This window comes from Saccopteryx bilineata, chromosome 6, assembly GCF_036850765.1.
Source record: "Saccopteryx bilineata isolate mSacBil1 chromosome 6, mSacBil1_pri_phased_curated, whole genome shotgun sequence".
NCBI lineage: Eukaryota > Metazoa > Chordata > Mammalia > Chiroptera > Emballonuridae > Saccopteryx > Saccopteryx bilineata.
The window spans coordinates 196,786,291-196,803,651 of record NC_089495.1 but is presented as its reverse complement, the minus strand read 5'-3'; the positions used below and the strand labels follow the sequence as shown (position 1 = coordinate 196,803,651).

Genomic DNA, 17,361 nt, shown 5'->3' with positions numbered 1-17,361 from the left:
GTTAAAGTATATAATAATAATTACTTACCAAGTACTTTATGTCAGATTTTCGCTAAGTTTGGCAGAATAAATCTTTATAAAACAACTTACTATAGTTAAATCTATCTTTTTATTTATACTTTGGTTGCTCTGCTACCACCCACCATGAAAGCTGGAACGCCCACTAGTGGGCGGTAGGGACCAGGTTGACTACCACTGATCTAGTCCTTGAAGGGAGGGAGCTCAGAGTCTTCACTGTAATGCTGGGAGGCTGTACTCGGTTTCATAAATGGACACCTCCCCTTACCTTTGGGGGACATTGGGCAAATGGATTAAGCTCTAGGATTTACGCCATTAGAAATGGATCTTCTCGGTCCTGGCCGGTTAGCTCAGCAGTAGAACGTCGGCCCAGTGTGTGGAAGTCCCAGGTTCAATTCCCAGCCAGGGCACACAGGAGAAGCACCCATCTGCTTCTTCACCCTTCCCCCTCTCCTTCCTCTCTGTCTCTCTCTTCCCCTCCTGCAGTCAAGGCTCCATTGGAGCAAAGCTGGCCCGGGCTCTGAGGATGGCTCCATGGCCTCCGCCTCAGGGGCTAGAATGGCTTCGGTTGCTGCAGAGCAATGTCCCAGATGGGCCGAGCGTTGCCCCCTGGTGGGCATGCCGGGTGGATCCCCGTTGGGCGCATGCGGGAGTCTGCCTGCCTCCCCGCTTCTCCCTTCAGAAAAAAAAAAAAAAAAAAAAAAAAACAAAAACAAAAAACAAAAAAAAAACAACAAGAAGAAGAAAGAAATGGATCCTCTCTGGATCAATGTCCCTGCTTTCCTCTGACCCCCTTCTCCTTTGAAGCAGCAGACCTTGGCCTTGATTCTTTCATCCCTTCTCCTCCCTTCTAGGTTCAACCGTAGAGAATTTAGTGACATAATGGCCCCCCAGTGTTAACATTCATCAATACGAATCAATGATGGCCTCTGACCTTTGAGCCCTGGTCTCATCCCCAGATCACGACAGGTCTCTCTGGACAGTCTCCTTACGTTGGGGCAGGTTTGGTCCACTTCTCAGAGCTCCTGGTTTGTCCACTCCTCCTCCCCTCCCCATCCCCCCCCTCTCTCGTTCACTTCCGAGCCCTGTGCTCTTTCAACTGTTATTCCCCCCCCCAACATCTATAGCTCAAGGCAGGGGGGTGGGGAGAACTGTCCCACCAGCTTCAACTCACCAACCTCCAGCCAAACACAGTTGACCTTGGAACCCAGCCTGCCGCCAGCTTGTGGTTTTCAGCATTCCACATTCGCTCCCCACTGAGACCCAGCACCTCAAAAAATGGGACTCCGCTGAATGGGGTTAACAGAAAACTGCTGTGCACTTGGGGCAAAACGCCTTGATGCTGGTGACATTTAAACTCCTGCAGATGTCACTGCAGCAACTGAAGACATATTATTCTGCCCTTTATCTCGCGCTTTAAACCTGACAGCGCTCAGCAGGAAGCCGCACAATTGAGGAGGAAGCTCAGGACGTCCGTTAGAAACGCATCGCAGACACTCCACGGGTTCAGTGACATTGTCCCACAAGGTTGGTATGAAAAATAAAAAGTCTAAAAAATTCTAAAAGTCAACTTAGGAGCTAGAAACTTGGAAACTGAATGGAAAATTGGTGCCAACATTTCTCGTATACGGTTGTAACTGCAGTGGCCGGGCTAACGGCTAACACTGAGAGATGACGGTGGAAGGTAACTAATGCTGAAATACCTTACGAATAACACAAAAATGTTAAATGGGCTATAAAATGTAGACGAGAAGCTTCAGTCTGTTAAGAGGAAATTACTTCCTTTGAGGATCGTGCCTGTCGTTTTGGTCACTGTTTCAGAAGTGGCGAGGCAAGGGTTCCTATCCCTGACTTTAGCTCAAACCAATCAAGAATACAATGGCAAATCAGGCCCTGACCCCTCACCCTGAGACTTCTGGCATACTTATTGATCAACACTGACCATATGTTAATAGCAATATGTTCTGGAGAACAGAAGTGGAGAACTAAATTTTTTTTTAAAATCCTGACATAAACAGAATGCAGAATTCTCAGTCTCGTGACATTTTTAACACTCTCTGAATGAAGTGATAAATGCATTAATATTAAGACTGGAGTTGGGGGGAAGCGCTGTCAGTCCGATGGACAGTGCGTGATCCCGTGAGCAGCCCCAACAGGACCCACGCACAGTCAGTACCTGGGAGGGCGGACCTCAGTTCTCCCGAGACTCATACTGCCTGAGCTTGCGACCAGGAGCTTCCGCCACAACTCTGGGTATGCACCATCTTTGATGCCTCTGGCTCCCACGCTAACCCGCCCTGTGGGACCAGTTGGCTGCTGCCTAAATGTATGTCTAATCAGCCCACCGCTCTCCCATCTCTGGGGTTTATGTTCCTCTATAGCATGGTTTGCAATCTGCTATGGGCTGAATTTGTATCCCCTCCCAAAAAAATTTCATATGTCGGAGCCTTAATGCTTAATAGGTTGGAGACAGAACCTTTCAAGGGGGGGATTCAATTAAAACAAGGTTGTTAAAATGGGTCCTAATCCAATCTGACCAGTGTCCCCACAAGAAGAGAAAGCCTGGACACACCCAGACACCCAGGGGCGTGCGTGCACAGAGGAGAGACGACCTGAAGACCAAGGGAGAAAGGGCCATCCGCGAGCAAAGCAGAGAGGCCTGGAGGAAACCGAACTCCGTCTCCACCTTGGACTTCCGGCCTCCAGAGCTGGGAGAAAAGAAAGCTCTGCGTGAGCCCCCCGACTGCGGTATTTTGTGATTGGCGGCCCTCGCAAGCTAATACACCACCCGTTACAGATCATAAGAGTCACCTGTTGTTTAATTTCCTGTGTCTCTAACTTCAAGGGAAGCGCACGAGAGCAGAGAATGAATCTGTCTTACTCCCATAAACCCAGAACAGTGCCGGGCAGAGAGGCCCTGCCCAGGAAAGACTTGTTGAATGATGAGCGGAGGCCTCTCCATTCAGGCCGGTCTAGGCTGCCACACTCTCTTGCATGGCTCCAGAACTTTCTAATAGATCTCCCGCCTTACTCTCTCTTCCCCTTCAACTCATGCTCCATGTGGAGCAGCCGAAGTGATCTCTTAACAATTAAAAACTCGCAACGGGCCCTGGCCGGTTGGCTCAGCGGTAGAGCGTCGGCCTAGCGTGCGGAGGACCCGGGTTCGATTCCCGGCCAGGGCACATGGGAGAAGCGCCCATTTGCTTCTCCACCCCTCCGCCACGCCTTCCTCTCTGTCTCTCTCTTCCCCTCCCGCAGCCAAGGCTCCATTGGAGCAAAGATGGCCCGGGCGCTGGGGATGGCTCTGTGGCCTCTGCCCCAGGCGCTAGAGTGGCTCTGGTCGCAACATGGCGACACCCAGGAGGGTCGCAACATGGTGACGCCCAGGATGGGCAGAGCATCGCCCCCTGGTGGGCAGAGCGTCGCCCCTGGTGGGCGTGCCGGGTGGATCCCGGTCGGGCGCATGCGGGAGTCTGTCTGACTGTCTCTGTTTCCAGCTTCAGAAAAATGCAAAAAAAAAAAAAAAAAAAAAACTCGCAACGGCTCGTGGTGACCGCCAGGGCCCTGCACAGTCAGGTCTGGCTTCCCTCCCAGCATGCGCTCAGACCGCTCTCCCTGCGCTCCCGATGGATGCCCGGGACACTCTCACGCCATCAACCCGATTCCCGCGGCAAGGCCTTTGCGCTCACTGTTCCCTCTGCCTAGCATGGCCCCACCCCAAATCGTCATGCAGTGAACCCCTCATGACCTGGGGCTCAGCTCCAATCACATCTTCAGAGACGTGTCCCTGGGCCACTATCTACGGAGCCTTCCTACCTCTCAGTCACTCACATTTATTATATTCGTAGCACCTATCCCTCTCTGAAATTACACTAGTGACTTATTTAATATTACTTCTTTATTGTCTTTCCTCCCCCTGCCTGCCCCTTGGCTAAGTACGCACCGTGGCAACAAGGACCTAACCTATCTCGATCCACTGAGTCTCTCCTGTGTCCAGCGCAAGTTCTTGACACAGAGCTAGTGCTCAAACTTTTAGTGATTGAAAGAAAGGACGGCAAGACAGCCGGCCTGGCCCTGGGCTGAGCATGGGCCCCCGGGACGGGGTTTTTGCCAGCCCAGGGCTGAGCACGGGCCCCCGGGGCGGGGCCTCTGCCGACCCTGCTCAGGCCCATGCGGCACCTGCCTGGCGGCGGCTCGACCGCTCAGGACTGCGTGCACTTCCAGTGTTTGTGCACAGAGTTCGATGGAAATTTCCCAATTCCAGCCACTATCACAGGGTCCTCACATTCTGATTTCGGGAAGTTTGAGTTTCGGCCGCTAAGCATCAAGGTTGAGCTCGGCCGAAGCACTTGATGCAGGAACACAGCCAGGGCTGCATCTTCCTGGGTCAAAGCCCACGGCCCATTGGCTGGGTACCTGGCTCTCAGTAATTCTGTAACCATGCAATACCCACGCCTCAGCAGGAGGAGGACGCGGCTGCCAGGAGAATCCTGAATTCAGGAGCAGCTCCCAGGAGGGGAGGGTTCTGAGAGGGGCCGTAAGACTTTGGGGACGGAAAGGCATCCCCACGCCTCCAGAGGACCCTGTCCCATGGAGATCTCTCAAAGAGAAGGGAGCATATGGCTGCAATGGCAAACCATGAGCAGTGCTTGGGAGCAAGGCAAAGCTTTATCAGTCGGACCCTGAAGGTGGTGGAGGCTGGGACAAGAGACAGGTGCGCTGGAAAGCCTCGTGGTGGAGATAAAACTCCTCATCAGAGCCGAGTTCTGGGTGCTGGGAGAGAGAGCCAGGTCAGGTTCTCCGGGGAAGAGGCAACCATCATCTGCTAGAGCAGGGGTCCCCAAACTTTTTTCACAGGGGGCCAGTTCACTGTGCCTCAGACCGTTGAAGGGCCGGACTATAAAAAAAACTATGAACAAATCCCTATATGCACACTGCACATATCTTATTTTAAAGTAAAAAGACAAAACTGAAATAAATACAATATTTAAAATAAAGAACAAGTAAATTTAAATCAACAAACTGACCAGTATTTCCCTGGGAACTATGCTCCTCTCACTGACCACCAATGAAAGAGGTACCCCTTCCGGAAGTGCGGCGGGGGCCGGATAAATGGCCTCAGGGGGCCACATGCGGCCCGTGGGCCGTAGTTTGGGGACCCCTGTGCTAGAGGGAGCAAGGGCCAGTTCCAGCACAGGGTGAGAAGCAGGGAGGCAGCCGGATGCCATCCAGGTGACGGTCCTCTCTGAGGGCGGGACGTGTGCAGGGCAGGGGACTTGTCTCAGAGACAACGCCTCACACCTGACAGCTGTGCAGGGCTGGGTGCGTGAAGTCGAGTGGACATCAGGGACAGCATCTCCCGAGGCAGCTGCCAGTCTGAGGTCAACGCTCCTTCTCCGACAGGCAGCCGCCGCCGATTCCCGGGAATGGAGAGAGGAAGACTTGGTCCTGGTAAAGGGGCCTCGTCTGCATACTCACTATGTAATCCCTGCATGGCGGGGGTGGGGGGCTCTGGGACCCTTTTCACGTGAAGTCTGGTTCAGCAGAGACATCTGCCAGGCAAGACAGACCCATCTGAGAAAATTCCAAAGACTCAGGCAGTAACTCGGCGGGGGTGGGGGTGGGGTACCTTAACCAGAGAGAGGAAAGGGGAACGCAGCAGGACTCAGCACTGCTGAGATGCTGGCTGATTTCCGGGAAGGGAGGGTCTCTTGCACAGACCCCAAACTCACAGCTACCCCAGATACTGTCTTGCCCAACCCCCTTGGAACTTGTCCCGATCCCCTCCAGAGAAGGTGCTCTGAGACAGTGAGTCGAACGATGGCATCCCAGGGCCAGGAGAACGAGGGACCTTCGGGCTCTGACAAACACACTGCAGTGGCAGTCATTTCTGTTCAAGCCGCCTGGATGGGGCTGACAGGAGAAGGGCCCCAGACGGGGAGGACTGGGAGGCGGAGAAGGACAGGGCGCTTGACATCTCTTGAGGGGACAGCAAGTGACACCTTAGCCAACAGCATGACTCACGGCTATTAGGAGGGAGCAGAGAGAGCCCTCCCAAGGGCTGCCTAGAACCAGAGGACCTGCTGAGACACCGAGGAGAGTCCCCAACGTGCCAACACAGACAAACCAACGGGCTGGCATCCCACCCCGCCCTCCGAGGGGCTCCCACCATCCCCACGCACGCCCCTGCCTCCCGCCCAGTGCGACGTGATGTCATCCCAACTACCTACATCTGGGACACGTTCCCCCTGAGGGTTAATGAGCCCGGGACACAGAGCTCCTTGCTCAAACACACTCAAACACCTGACAATAAACACGGAGAAGAGAGAGATGCTCAAGGGGAAAATTGACGGGCGCGGAGGACTGGGCTGCCCGTGAGCACTCTCGACACTGCCGTGAACACTAACCACTGCGAGAAACCTTCCTCTACGCCCACCCAGAGCTGATGAGTGTATTTAAAATTACTTTATAAAAAAAAAATTAATAGCTTTGGGGTACTTCTCCCTGTGAGTGAACAGTGTGCTAATTTTCGCACACTGTGTTTTGGGGCCGTTCCTTTTATTTAAGACAATCGCCCATGATTCTATCCAAAGCCCTCTCATTCTTCCACTTCAGCGGTCTGAATCCCCCGAATAAACAATCAGGACTCCGGACTGCCTTAATAACGGGGAGGGATTCGAAGGAAGACGCCGCGCCCCTCTCTGCACATCCCGGGAGGCGCGGCCTCTTGAACAGGCCGGCAAAATTATGGACTCATTCAGGACTGATTGCACTGAGCAAATAAGCACTTTCGAAGGGTTTTTTTTTAAAAAAAAAGAAAAAATGAAAAACAGAGAGAGTGAGAGATGTTTGAGAGCTGAATGAAGGGGTGCGTGTGTGTGTGGGGGGGGTGGCAGCCTCTGAGCAGTCTGGCCCGGAGTAAGGCGGGGTCGGGGGGGGGGGAGGGGACAGACTTACTGCACGGATGAGCGAGGACCCGGACCTCGTCCACAGCGATGTAGCCAGGGTGACCTTTCAGAGAGACGGATTCAAATATCACCTGCAACACACACACAGGGCGGGAGTCAATCTCACAGCCGTGGCCGGAGGCCCTGGTCCTAGCCCCCTGCCCGGCCCCGCGCCCCGAAGGCGCTGCTTCCCCTCAGAACCACGCACAGAGGCCCCGACATCGGGTCCAGATGCCGTCCTGCCGTTTGACTTGGGTTTTTGAAACAAGGTAGCAAGGCCGCGCTCGGGTGACGAGCGAAAGAAGAGTCAGCCACATGGAGCATTTTTAATGGGTTTCACCAATTACCCTTGGATGCAGGAAAAAAAAAAAACCCAACCCAAATATGGCCTGGAGACCCCAATCTGCACCCTTTCATTGTGGTTCCAAGTGAAGCACAGAGTAGAATTACTTCCTAGGACCCCGACTTGCTTACCAAGGGTGCGGGAGGAGGTTATCTTGGAAGCTACCATCAGAAAAGGAGGTTTTACCCCGGTGTGATTCTATATCCCCAAGGAGCATGGTCCACTCAATTTCTCAATAACACCTTTCAAAAACGGGCCTCATGTATAACTTGGTATCTGGGAATCCCAGGGCAACAAATGTTTGTAACTTTCCATTCTGACTCCCACCCAAACTGCTTATTTCAGTAAAGGTTTCATTTCACCTCAAGGTCACACTTTTCTTTGTCAGCCAACCTCTACCTCCATTGAGGAGAAGTGACTACCTGTGTGGACCACCTGACCGACCCCTGGACCTCCCTCACTCCAGGGGCCTTACCTTCCACTCAGCGTCAGCCACGGGCCCAGGCCGGCCCTTCCCCACTCCAGAAACTAGAAATTCCATCTGCCTGTATTTTGACATGGCCTCCTACCCCAACCTTCTCCCAACTCATTCTTCTTAAACCCGTTCCTCTGGCCCCTACGGTACCCTGGACCTCAACATTTCTAGAGTCTATAGGCCTGCCTGGCCCTCCTTGTATTCTCAACAAGCCAGGGGTACCCACACCCCATTGATTGGCCAATCACCCATTCCATTCTCACCTATAACCCCAATTTCTGAGCACCCCCATTACAGCATGAGCAAGCCTCTTACAAATACTGCCTTCTCGGCTCCTGTACCCCCCACAAAGGTTCCCCTTTCAACATCACCCACTCAGTCCCAGCAGATAGCCGCATCACATCTTCTGTAACTTCTTACCCGCCCATCTTGTCTACATAGTGTAAAGGATATATAATACAAGCTGGGTTCCCACACACCACCCACCGCCTCCCCTTTCCTGGTATTCTTGACCACGACCTCGACGGTACTTTCCAGCTTCTTGGCTCTTCTTGGCTCTTCTTGGCTCTCTCTTTTTATCCCGCATTGCCAAACCCTTCCTTTTACTCTTGACTTTGACCCGTGCAAACGCTCTGGCTCCTCTGACTCTTTAGACGCTGTCCTCTGACAGCAGGTTCTTCTCTGGTTTAACCCAGTTGTGGGTCAATCACATTGAAAATTCTCAGTAGTTTTATCTACGCTCACTCTCAACACTTCCTTCCTTCCCACTGTAAGACTCCAACCCGCTATCATCTGGACCCTGTCCCCAACACTCCCCCAAAACTGCTCTCATGGCAGAGCCTAATTCACCATCTCTTAAACGCTGTATTCCATAGACGTATTTCCATCCTTATCTCGCGTTAAGAAGAAAGCCAGTGTAGTTCTCAGACTCTGGATCAGAACGCCTGAGTTCTAGTCCTGGCTGTCCCACTTACTAGTGTGTGACCTCGGGCACGTGACCTTACTGCTCGGGGCCTCAGTTTCCTCATCTGTAATTAGTGTCTACAGCATTGGAAAAAGTTTCAGATTAAAGGAGTTAATACACTGGTTAAAACAATGTGCGGCACATGGTTCTCCGGGAATGGTTGCTATGATTATGTTAAACCCTTATCCGTTTTCCTACTATTGCCAATGACCACAGCTTCTCTCTTTCTGGGTCTATCTGCTCTTAGGCTCTGGTGACACTTCACTCGCATCATTCTTCTCATCAATCTGGGACTATTCTATCATGGGTTTCTTTGAAGTACTTCTCTGACATTCAGCCTTCAAATGTGGACTCCTTTTCTCATTTCTTTCTTCCCCTTCTCTTTTTCACTGCATACACTCATCCTTCCGGGGCTGCCAAGTCACTGACAATCCCACGCCCAGCTCTCCACTTCCACCCGAACACCTGTCACTCTTGTCCGGCTCACAAATTTGAACTTCCACCTCACTATCACACAGATCCTCAAAAGTCAAACTGAAACCATGGGAGTGGCCTTCCCTTCCAGCTCTCTCCCTCTCACTGCCCATTGGGCCATCCTTCCTGAAATATGGACCTCGATGGACTGCACTACCTCCCACCAAGTCCCTGAAGATTGGGATTTGGGCATCTGCCTGGGCTTCTCCTTCTCCCTGCTCCTCACAATCCTTTTCTTTGCTGGGTCTGTCTTCTCAGCAGTTCTCAAGCCTTCCTGTGTCTTTCCAGCCCTGCTGTTAAGTTGAACCGTATGGAACAACATTGGGCCGAACCAGATGGGCATCAAAGTCACTGCTCGAGGTCAGGTCTTCATGGCTTCTTGTCTCCAGCACCTCAGCAGCCTACACAGCAGGCCCATTCCCTCCCGTCCTTGACTCCTCAGTTCAGGCCTGGAGGTGGAGTACAAGGTGATTGATGAGACCAACAGGACAACCTCCACGTGGAATCTTCTGCGATCCGCGCAGGTTAGTGGATTCAGGTGTCAGCATCTCAGTGGGGCAGAGAGCCTAACAGCTATCACAGGTGAGCAGGGACCTCCTGGAGAGGGTGGTGATGGGTGTGAAGAGGCAGCTTCCTCTAAGTCAACATATGGCTGCCTGGTTATTATGCAAAGTGACTTGGGAATGACAGTCCCACTGAACATAAAGCAGCTGGCGCCAGCAATGGCAGGCATTCTGGAAGAGGGGTTTACTGAGATAGCCGTGTCCTTTGGAGAGAATTAAGAAACCAAATTGTGCAGGAGGCAGGGGGACAGTCTGCAGAGATTAAAGGGGGAGAGCTGCCTCAGCCCCCAGAGGAGGAAGTCAGCAGAAGGCTGTTCTATCAACAATCACATATCTAATTATATGTTTAATAATTAGAAGAAACCAAAGTCCACCGGAAAAAGAAAACAGAACAAATACAGAAGATGCACTTATAAAGAAATAGTATAAAAGTATTCAAATCGCATAGGAGAAGCGCCCATTTGCTTCTCCACCCCTCCGCCGCGCTTTCCTCACTGTCTCTCTCTTCCCCTCCCGCAGCCAAGGCTCCATTGGAGCAAAGATGGCCCGGGCGCTGGGCATGGCTCTGTGGCCTCTGCCTCAGGCGCTAGAGTGGCTCTGGTCGCAATATGGCGACGCCCAGGATGGGCAGAGCATCGCCCCCTGGGGGGCAGAGCACCGCCCCTGGTGGGCGTGCCGGGTGGATCCCGGTCGGGCGCATGCGGGAGTCTGTCTGACTGTCTCTCCCTGTTTCCAGCTTCAGAAAAATGAAAAAAAAAAAAAGTATTCAAATTGTATAATATACATGACAAAAGTAGCAAAAAATATTTGTGACAACAGAATATAAATAGGTTAAAATAGAGAAAAGTTCTCAGACTGTCTAAACAGACAGTGTAATTGTGTGCTATAAGATAAACACCTAAAAAGAATGACTCAGGTAACCTTAATAACAGCAAGTGGAACAAAGGGAAATAATAGAAAAATACAAATGAACAGAAAACAGTAGTTGCAAAAATAACGTAAAGCATCAAAGTAGGATTTAAACCAAAAGAAAGATTAAAAACCACCCTGGCCAGGTAGCTCAGTGAGAACATGATCCTGATACGCCAAGGTTGCAAGTTCGAGCCCTGGTCAGGGCACATACAATAATCAATTGATGAATGCATAAATAAGAGGAACAACAAATTGATTTCTCTCTCTCTCCCTTTCTCTCTTTTACTCACTAAAATCAATAAGTAAAAAAATTAAGACAAAAATAAAAACTATTAAGTGCACTAAAATGGTCATTTAAAAGAATGCATAAGTCAACAGACTTAACAGGAGAAAATGATGGAAAAAAAACAAATAGCAGTTATACAGTGTGTCCGTAAAGTCATGGTGCACTTTTGACCGGTCACAGGAAAGCAACAAAAGACGATAGAAATGTGAAATCTGCACCAAATAAAAGGAAAACTCTCCCAGTTTCATACCTATTCAGTGCAGTTTGATGTGGGCTCACGCACAGATTTTTTAGGGCTCCTTAGGTAGCTATCCCATATAGCCTCTACAGACTTGTCACTGACTGATGGCCTACCAGAACAGGGTTTCTCCACCAAACTGCCAGTTTCCTTCAACTGCTTATCCCACTGAGTAATGTGATTCCTATGTGGGTGCCGATATTCACGTTGCACTTTGGTCACAGATTCGAATTTAGCGAGTCACAGAACACACTGAACTTTCCTCTGTACCGTCCACATCTCGACTGGCATGGCCGTGGGCTGCTCCATTGTATACACGGTATTACGTCATCATCTGCGCATGCGCACATGCTGCCACATCATCCTACAGAAACTGGGAGGGTTTTCCTTTTATTAGGTGCAGATTTCACATTTCTATCGTCTTTTGTTGATTTCCTGTGACCCGTCAAAAGTGCACCATGACTTTACGGACACACTGTATTTTAAATAAAACCCATTTATATTTATTTAACCCATGTTCGATTCTGACCAATCAAACAGAGGGGAAAAACATGCATCTATCAAGTATGTAAATAATATAAATACTAATGTATTTACTAAGCAAATGTTAATGAATATAGAAAATGAAATTTCTGTTTATGTTCAAGAGTTACATACACAAAGATCATATAACAGGCCAAAGTAAAACTTCAATCAATCTGTCAAACATAAAACCAGATCAGTTTGGGTCTGTACATTTTCTAACCACATTCACGAAAGCTAGAAATTAATGACAAATAGTTAAAAATCAATTTCCTAAAATTGAATATTATGCATTTCTTAAATATACAATACCTTTTTAATAACTATGATGTCAAAGTATGTTTTGTATGTTAACAAAGTCTAAAACAACATTAAAAATCACAGGGCAAGTTGAAAAAATTATCTATAATATATGGATAGCACAAAAGTTAACGACCTGTTTTTTGTCAGGAATTCTGGAGACTCAACAAAATAAACTCTTCAAAAGGAAAATTGACATGTGACCTCAGCAGGCAATTTTCAAAGGATGAACCTGGATCGTTATATTCTACAAATGCAATTTTTTTAAATGACACTAGAGAGATTATGGAAGTTGACCGTTTTCTTCTTTATGCTTTTCTAAATTTTCCAAATTTTCAGCAGTAAAAATAAGCTATTTTATATTTATAATAAAAATTCTATGCTTTGTGGTACACTGTCACCTTTCCCTTCATGTTACAATACCATGATATCATGTATCCCTGTACACTTAGCTCTACTATAGCCCCCCCCCAATCATACCACATTGCAACTGCTTGCTCATGAATCATTTCATTCCCTAAACTCTAAACCCACTGTGAACGGGAAAAGCACCTTCATTTATTCATGCCCTATTCAGTCAACATTTAAAGACCCTTCTCTGTACCAAACATTGAGACACATGCTGGGTAATGAAAGTGAACAAGAAAACTGAGGTCCTAGCACTGATGAATGTCACATTCTAGTGAATAAAAAAAAATGGAAATTCAACAAATACATAAAACTAAACTAATTTTATGATTGACATTATGAAAGAAATAAACAGAATATTGTGATTAAGAGTAACTAAGAAGAAAATCTCTTTTATTTAGAATGGTCAAGAGAGAACTTGAAGGAGATGATCACTACTATGACACCAAAAGGATAAAAATGGCAAGTCAAGGAAGAGGTGGTGGCAAGTGCAAAGGTCCTGAGGTAGAAAGGAGCTCAGAGATGAACTGGGAACACAAGAAGGAAGCTAGCCCATAGGAAGGAAAGAAGGAAGGCACAAGGCAAGGCTGGTGTGTATTGGTGGGTCAGGTGACATGGGGTCTTATGAGACATAGTAGGGAGCTTGGATTTTCTTCTAAGTCACTGAAAGATTTAAAGCAAGGAAGTGACATACTCTAAATTAAATTCTGAAAAGATCATTCTGGCCATTCTGTGGGAAATGACTGAATGGGAGGTGGGCGTCTGAGAAAGAATGAAACAAAAAGGCCTCCCGCTTGGCCACTGCAGTCATTCGATCCAAAGATGAGAACAGCTTTGATGAGTGTGTTCGCTTTGGAGAATAAAGGTTGATGGTTTGAGAGACATTTCGAAGTCAGAGATGAAAAGAACTGCTGTTAGAATAACAGAAGAGAGAAGGAAAGGGAAGATTCGGTGAGGATGCTTCAATTTGGAACTTGAACGTCTAGGCCAATTCCGGTGTCATTTATTGACAGAGGGAAAGTGACATGATGAACGTGTGTGCACAGGCACACAAGCAGGGCGATGTCAAGATTTCCTTCTGCCCACGTTAAGCTGGGATGGGCAATTAAGCATCTTAATGGATATGTTGAGCAAGAAGCTGACATTACATTTCTGAAGCTCATGGGTAATTTAGGAACCAGAGTTACAAATGTGGTAGCTTTGGCATCCAAATGTCATTTAAAGTTAGAGAACTGGATGAAGTCACCCTGGAAGATGGACTAGATAGCTCAGAGAAGAGGGCGAGGGCCCAAGGCCAAGTACTAAAAGCCCAACAGAGAATTTATTTTTTAGGATGGCAGAGACTGGAACATGATTTTCGGTAGAGAGGAATGAATCAGGGTAGTAGCATAGACCATATGAGGGGGGGGTGAGGGACAGATGAAATAAGATTCTAGACAGGGCAGAAGTCAGCAGGGTCAGGATAGCAGTGGAGAAATTGGTACGGACCAGAAGAGGCACCTCTTCAACTAACACAAAATGATAATAGAAATAATAAAAGCAGAGGCCCTGGCCGGTTAGCTCAGTGGTAGAGCATCGGCCTGGCATGCAGGAGTCCCGGGTTCGATTCCTGGCCAGGGCACACAGGAGAAGCGCCCATCTGCTTCTCCACCCCTCCCCCTCTCCTTCCTCTTTGTCTCTCTCTTCCCCTCCCGCAGCTGAGGCTCCACTGGAGCAAAGATGGCCCATGAGCTGGGGATGGCTCCTTGGCCTCTGCCCCAGGCACTAGAGTGGCTCTGGTCGCGACAGAGCGACGCCCCGGATGGGCAGAGCATCGCCCCCTGGTGGGCATGCCGGGTGGATCCCGGTCGGGTGCATGCGGGAGTCTGACTGCCTCCCCGTTTCCAGCTTCAGAAAAATCCAAAAAAAAAAAAAGAAAGAAATAATAAAAGCAGAGAAATATGTCCACAATAATCAAGGCCTACAATACCGACCATCTAGAATGCAGTCTTGAGCTAGCCTCCCAACATCCCCTAATAAGTGGGAGCTGCTGAACCACCAAAGCTCAGAAAGGAAACCCGAGCCGGACTGAAAACAGAGGCCCCGGTCTTCTGGTTCATAATCCTCGGTCACGCCCATGGCTGAGTTTAGGGGAATCGCTTCCCAACTCTCTGACCCCAAACACCCGGTTATGCAGAATTCTGCCTTTTATGCCAGTTCATCAAAATTTACCTTAATTAAATTCTTCTAATACTTTGTTCCTCGTACTCTCAGCCAGTATCTAGACGACCTCCTAATTATTAATAGGTATTCCATGAGTGAACGCAAGGCTCGTCCCGAGAAAATGGATGCGTAAAAGTGAAAATACACATCTGTTCACTGTCCTCTCTCCTTCCCTTTGCAGAAGTAAGAATCCTACGATGTTACAGAGTCTCTTTCACTCATCGGAATTCCTCTAGGGAACGTTTCTGTAAGAACTAGGTTTATCTACTATGGGAGAGTAATATTCTGTAAGAAACAAGGGAAAGATTGACTGGTTTTTGATAAAACAAGTGGTAATTCTACAGTGAATAATTCTAAAGTGCTTACAGTGCCCGTGGTAAGCTACTGACCAGTGTTACTAACGCTCTCGCTCCTGCCCTGGAGAGAGGATGGGAACCAAGAGGAGAAAGCAGGGGGTGGGACGACTTGGGGGAGAGGGACAAAGTAAAGGACTGTCCATGTGACCATCCCCTGGGACCCCCACCCCAAATGTCCACTAAAGGTCCTACACTCAGCAGACCCTCTGAGGTGAGCCGTGACTGGGTGAGCCTGGTAGAGGCTGGGCTTGGGAGCCGACAAATGGAGGCACACGGAAGCAAAGAGGCAGCTCTGGTGGCGGGAACCAGGTAGCGAGGAGAGAGGACAGAGGCCGGAGAAGAAGACCGTGACCGTCCCCAGAACCCTTCGTGACGGCTCAGGACGCACAAGACATTAGAAGTGGGGTCTACGGGACATTAAACACATATGGGCAGGCCCTGAATGGCACTGAGAGCAAAGCACCTCCCAGAACAGAACAGGGAACACCCTCCCTGTCACCTCCAGGTGGCTCCAGGTGGAATACTCACAGAATCGGCAAGAGCCACGAGGCCCTTCCTGTCCCTGGCGGGCCACTCCAGATTTAGACTTTTCCTAAAAAGTCATGCCAGCTGCTATGCATTTACTCCTCAATGCCTGTGAACCCAGACTGGGTGCACCAGAAACGGAGCCAGGAGTGTACCATTCTTCCCCAGAAAGAAAAGAGAAAAAAAAGGAAGGTCCGTGCTGGATGAGCTTGGACCCTCAGGGCCGACCTGGACTCACCTGCCGAGGCAGGTCCCTGAACTCTGAGCCCTTGCAATGCAGCCAGCAGCCAGGCCTGCATCCGAATTCCTGGGCCCCGCAAACACCCAGAGATGCTCTAGCTGGTGCGTGCATGCGGGCGGGGACCTGGTCGCGGGGACCTGGTCGCAGGGACCGGAGCAGGAGGCCTGGGCTGAGAATCCCGACTTCTCTGCAGGACATTCTTCAACCCCACGTCTACCATGAGGCTCTAGTGCCAACCGCACCTGCCCCAGCCCCTAGAGCCTTGGGGACGTCCATGGTGGGGGGCTGGGAGGGGCTTACATGGAAAGAAAGAAATGTCTTCCTAGACTATGAGTTTTGGGGCAAAGCCAGGAAATGATTTCCCAAGAGAGAAGCTGAGAGATGAGTCCCTCCCCCCCCCCAACCCCTCTGAAAAGCAGGCTGCGTGCGCGTCTGGCGGAAGGTGTGGATGTGTCAGGACATGATTTCAGAGACCTGGTGTTGAGCCTCCCCTTCTGTAGTCCTCCAGCAGAGACTCAGTAGCACCAACATTCAGGGGGCTGCAAACACGTTCTCAAAAGAGCGGAGACGGAAGGCTGTGGGCGCACCAGAACTCCTCCCAGGAATTGAGCCATGTATATTTTCATGTGGAGGGATTGCTGAGGGTGCAATCCAGTAGGGCTGCACGGACGAGGAGGAGGTTTGCTGCTTAGCAGAGAGGAGTGGGTGGGTGAGAGAGGAGATGGGGTGGAGTTCAAAGAGGGGAGCATGGCCCTCTCCCCAGGATGGGCCCTGCTAAACTGCACAAAGTTACTAAACTTACAGAGGGCCAGAGACTGAAAAGGGCTTTAGATCCAGCCGAACCCAAGTCAGGTGACTTCTAACTACATGGCAGGGGTCCACAGAGCAATGACAAGTGCTGAATACAAGGTGACCGCACCTTGGCAGGGCAGGTGACGGAGAGCCACGTGAGCCAGCACCTGCACAATTTTAATCGAGTTCTTTTATTTTTTAAATCTTGCGATGGAAAAGTTCAGAATCATTAAAAACATGAAGCAGAATGAATATCACCCGGAAAGGGGCAGCGACCTGAAGCAGGTCTTAGGTGGCGTTGGACCAGCCTCTGCTCACCTGAGAGATGGGGGAGGGAGGGACACTCTCATCCCAGACCCCGCTTAAAGGCCCAGTACCAGAAAGCCCACTAGAGATAAAATTTCTCTATTTATTATGGGGCTAAAAGCCCATTTTAGGACTGTGAAATATGAGTTTAATAAATGAATACACAAGCCATCCGTCTGTGAAGACCCAGCACTGCTCAAAATGAAAATTGTATGTAGTCCACAGAATCGTATGTGCCAGACCAGAGCGTGGGGTCTGGAGAACTTAAAATCCATTTGGCAAGGGGCTTTGTCTCTCCTGATAGGTCTCCTCTCCCCCACCCCCGCCCCCACCACAGGCACGTGTGTGTGGGTGCTGCTGGGAGCACGGTGCGTCTGGGAGCGTGCCGGTGCATGAGCCCCCGAGGGTGCTCCGCTCTCTGTGTGGCCCTGGGGACTGTCCATCACTGCCTGTGTGTGCGTCTGACACACACGTCTTTTCTAAACTGCT

General features: G+C 49.8%; 1 protein-coding gene across 13 annotated transcripts in view; it reads right to left on the bottom strand.

Moving 5' to 3' along the window:
* Positions 1-17,361, bottom strand: part of PTPRT (protein tyrosine phosphatase receptor type T) — a 956,692-nt gene that overhangs the window by 590,125 nt on the left and 349,206 nt on the right. For all 13 annotated transcript variants that reach the window (XM_066235857.1, XM_066235861.1, XM_066235858.1 and 10 more), the window contains one exon: positions 6,976-7,057. In XM_066235857.1, coding sequence (XP_066091954.1) covers positions 6,976-7,057 — 82 coding nt within the window. The remainder of the gene's footprint in view (positions 1-6,975; positions 7,058-17,361) is intronic.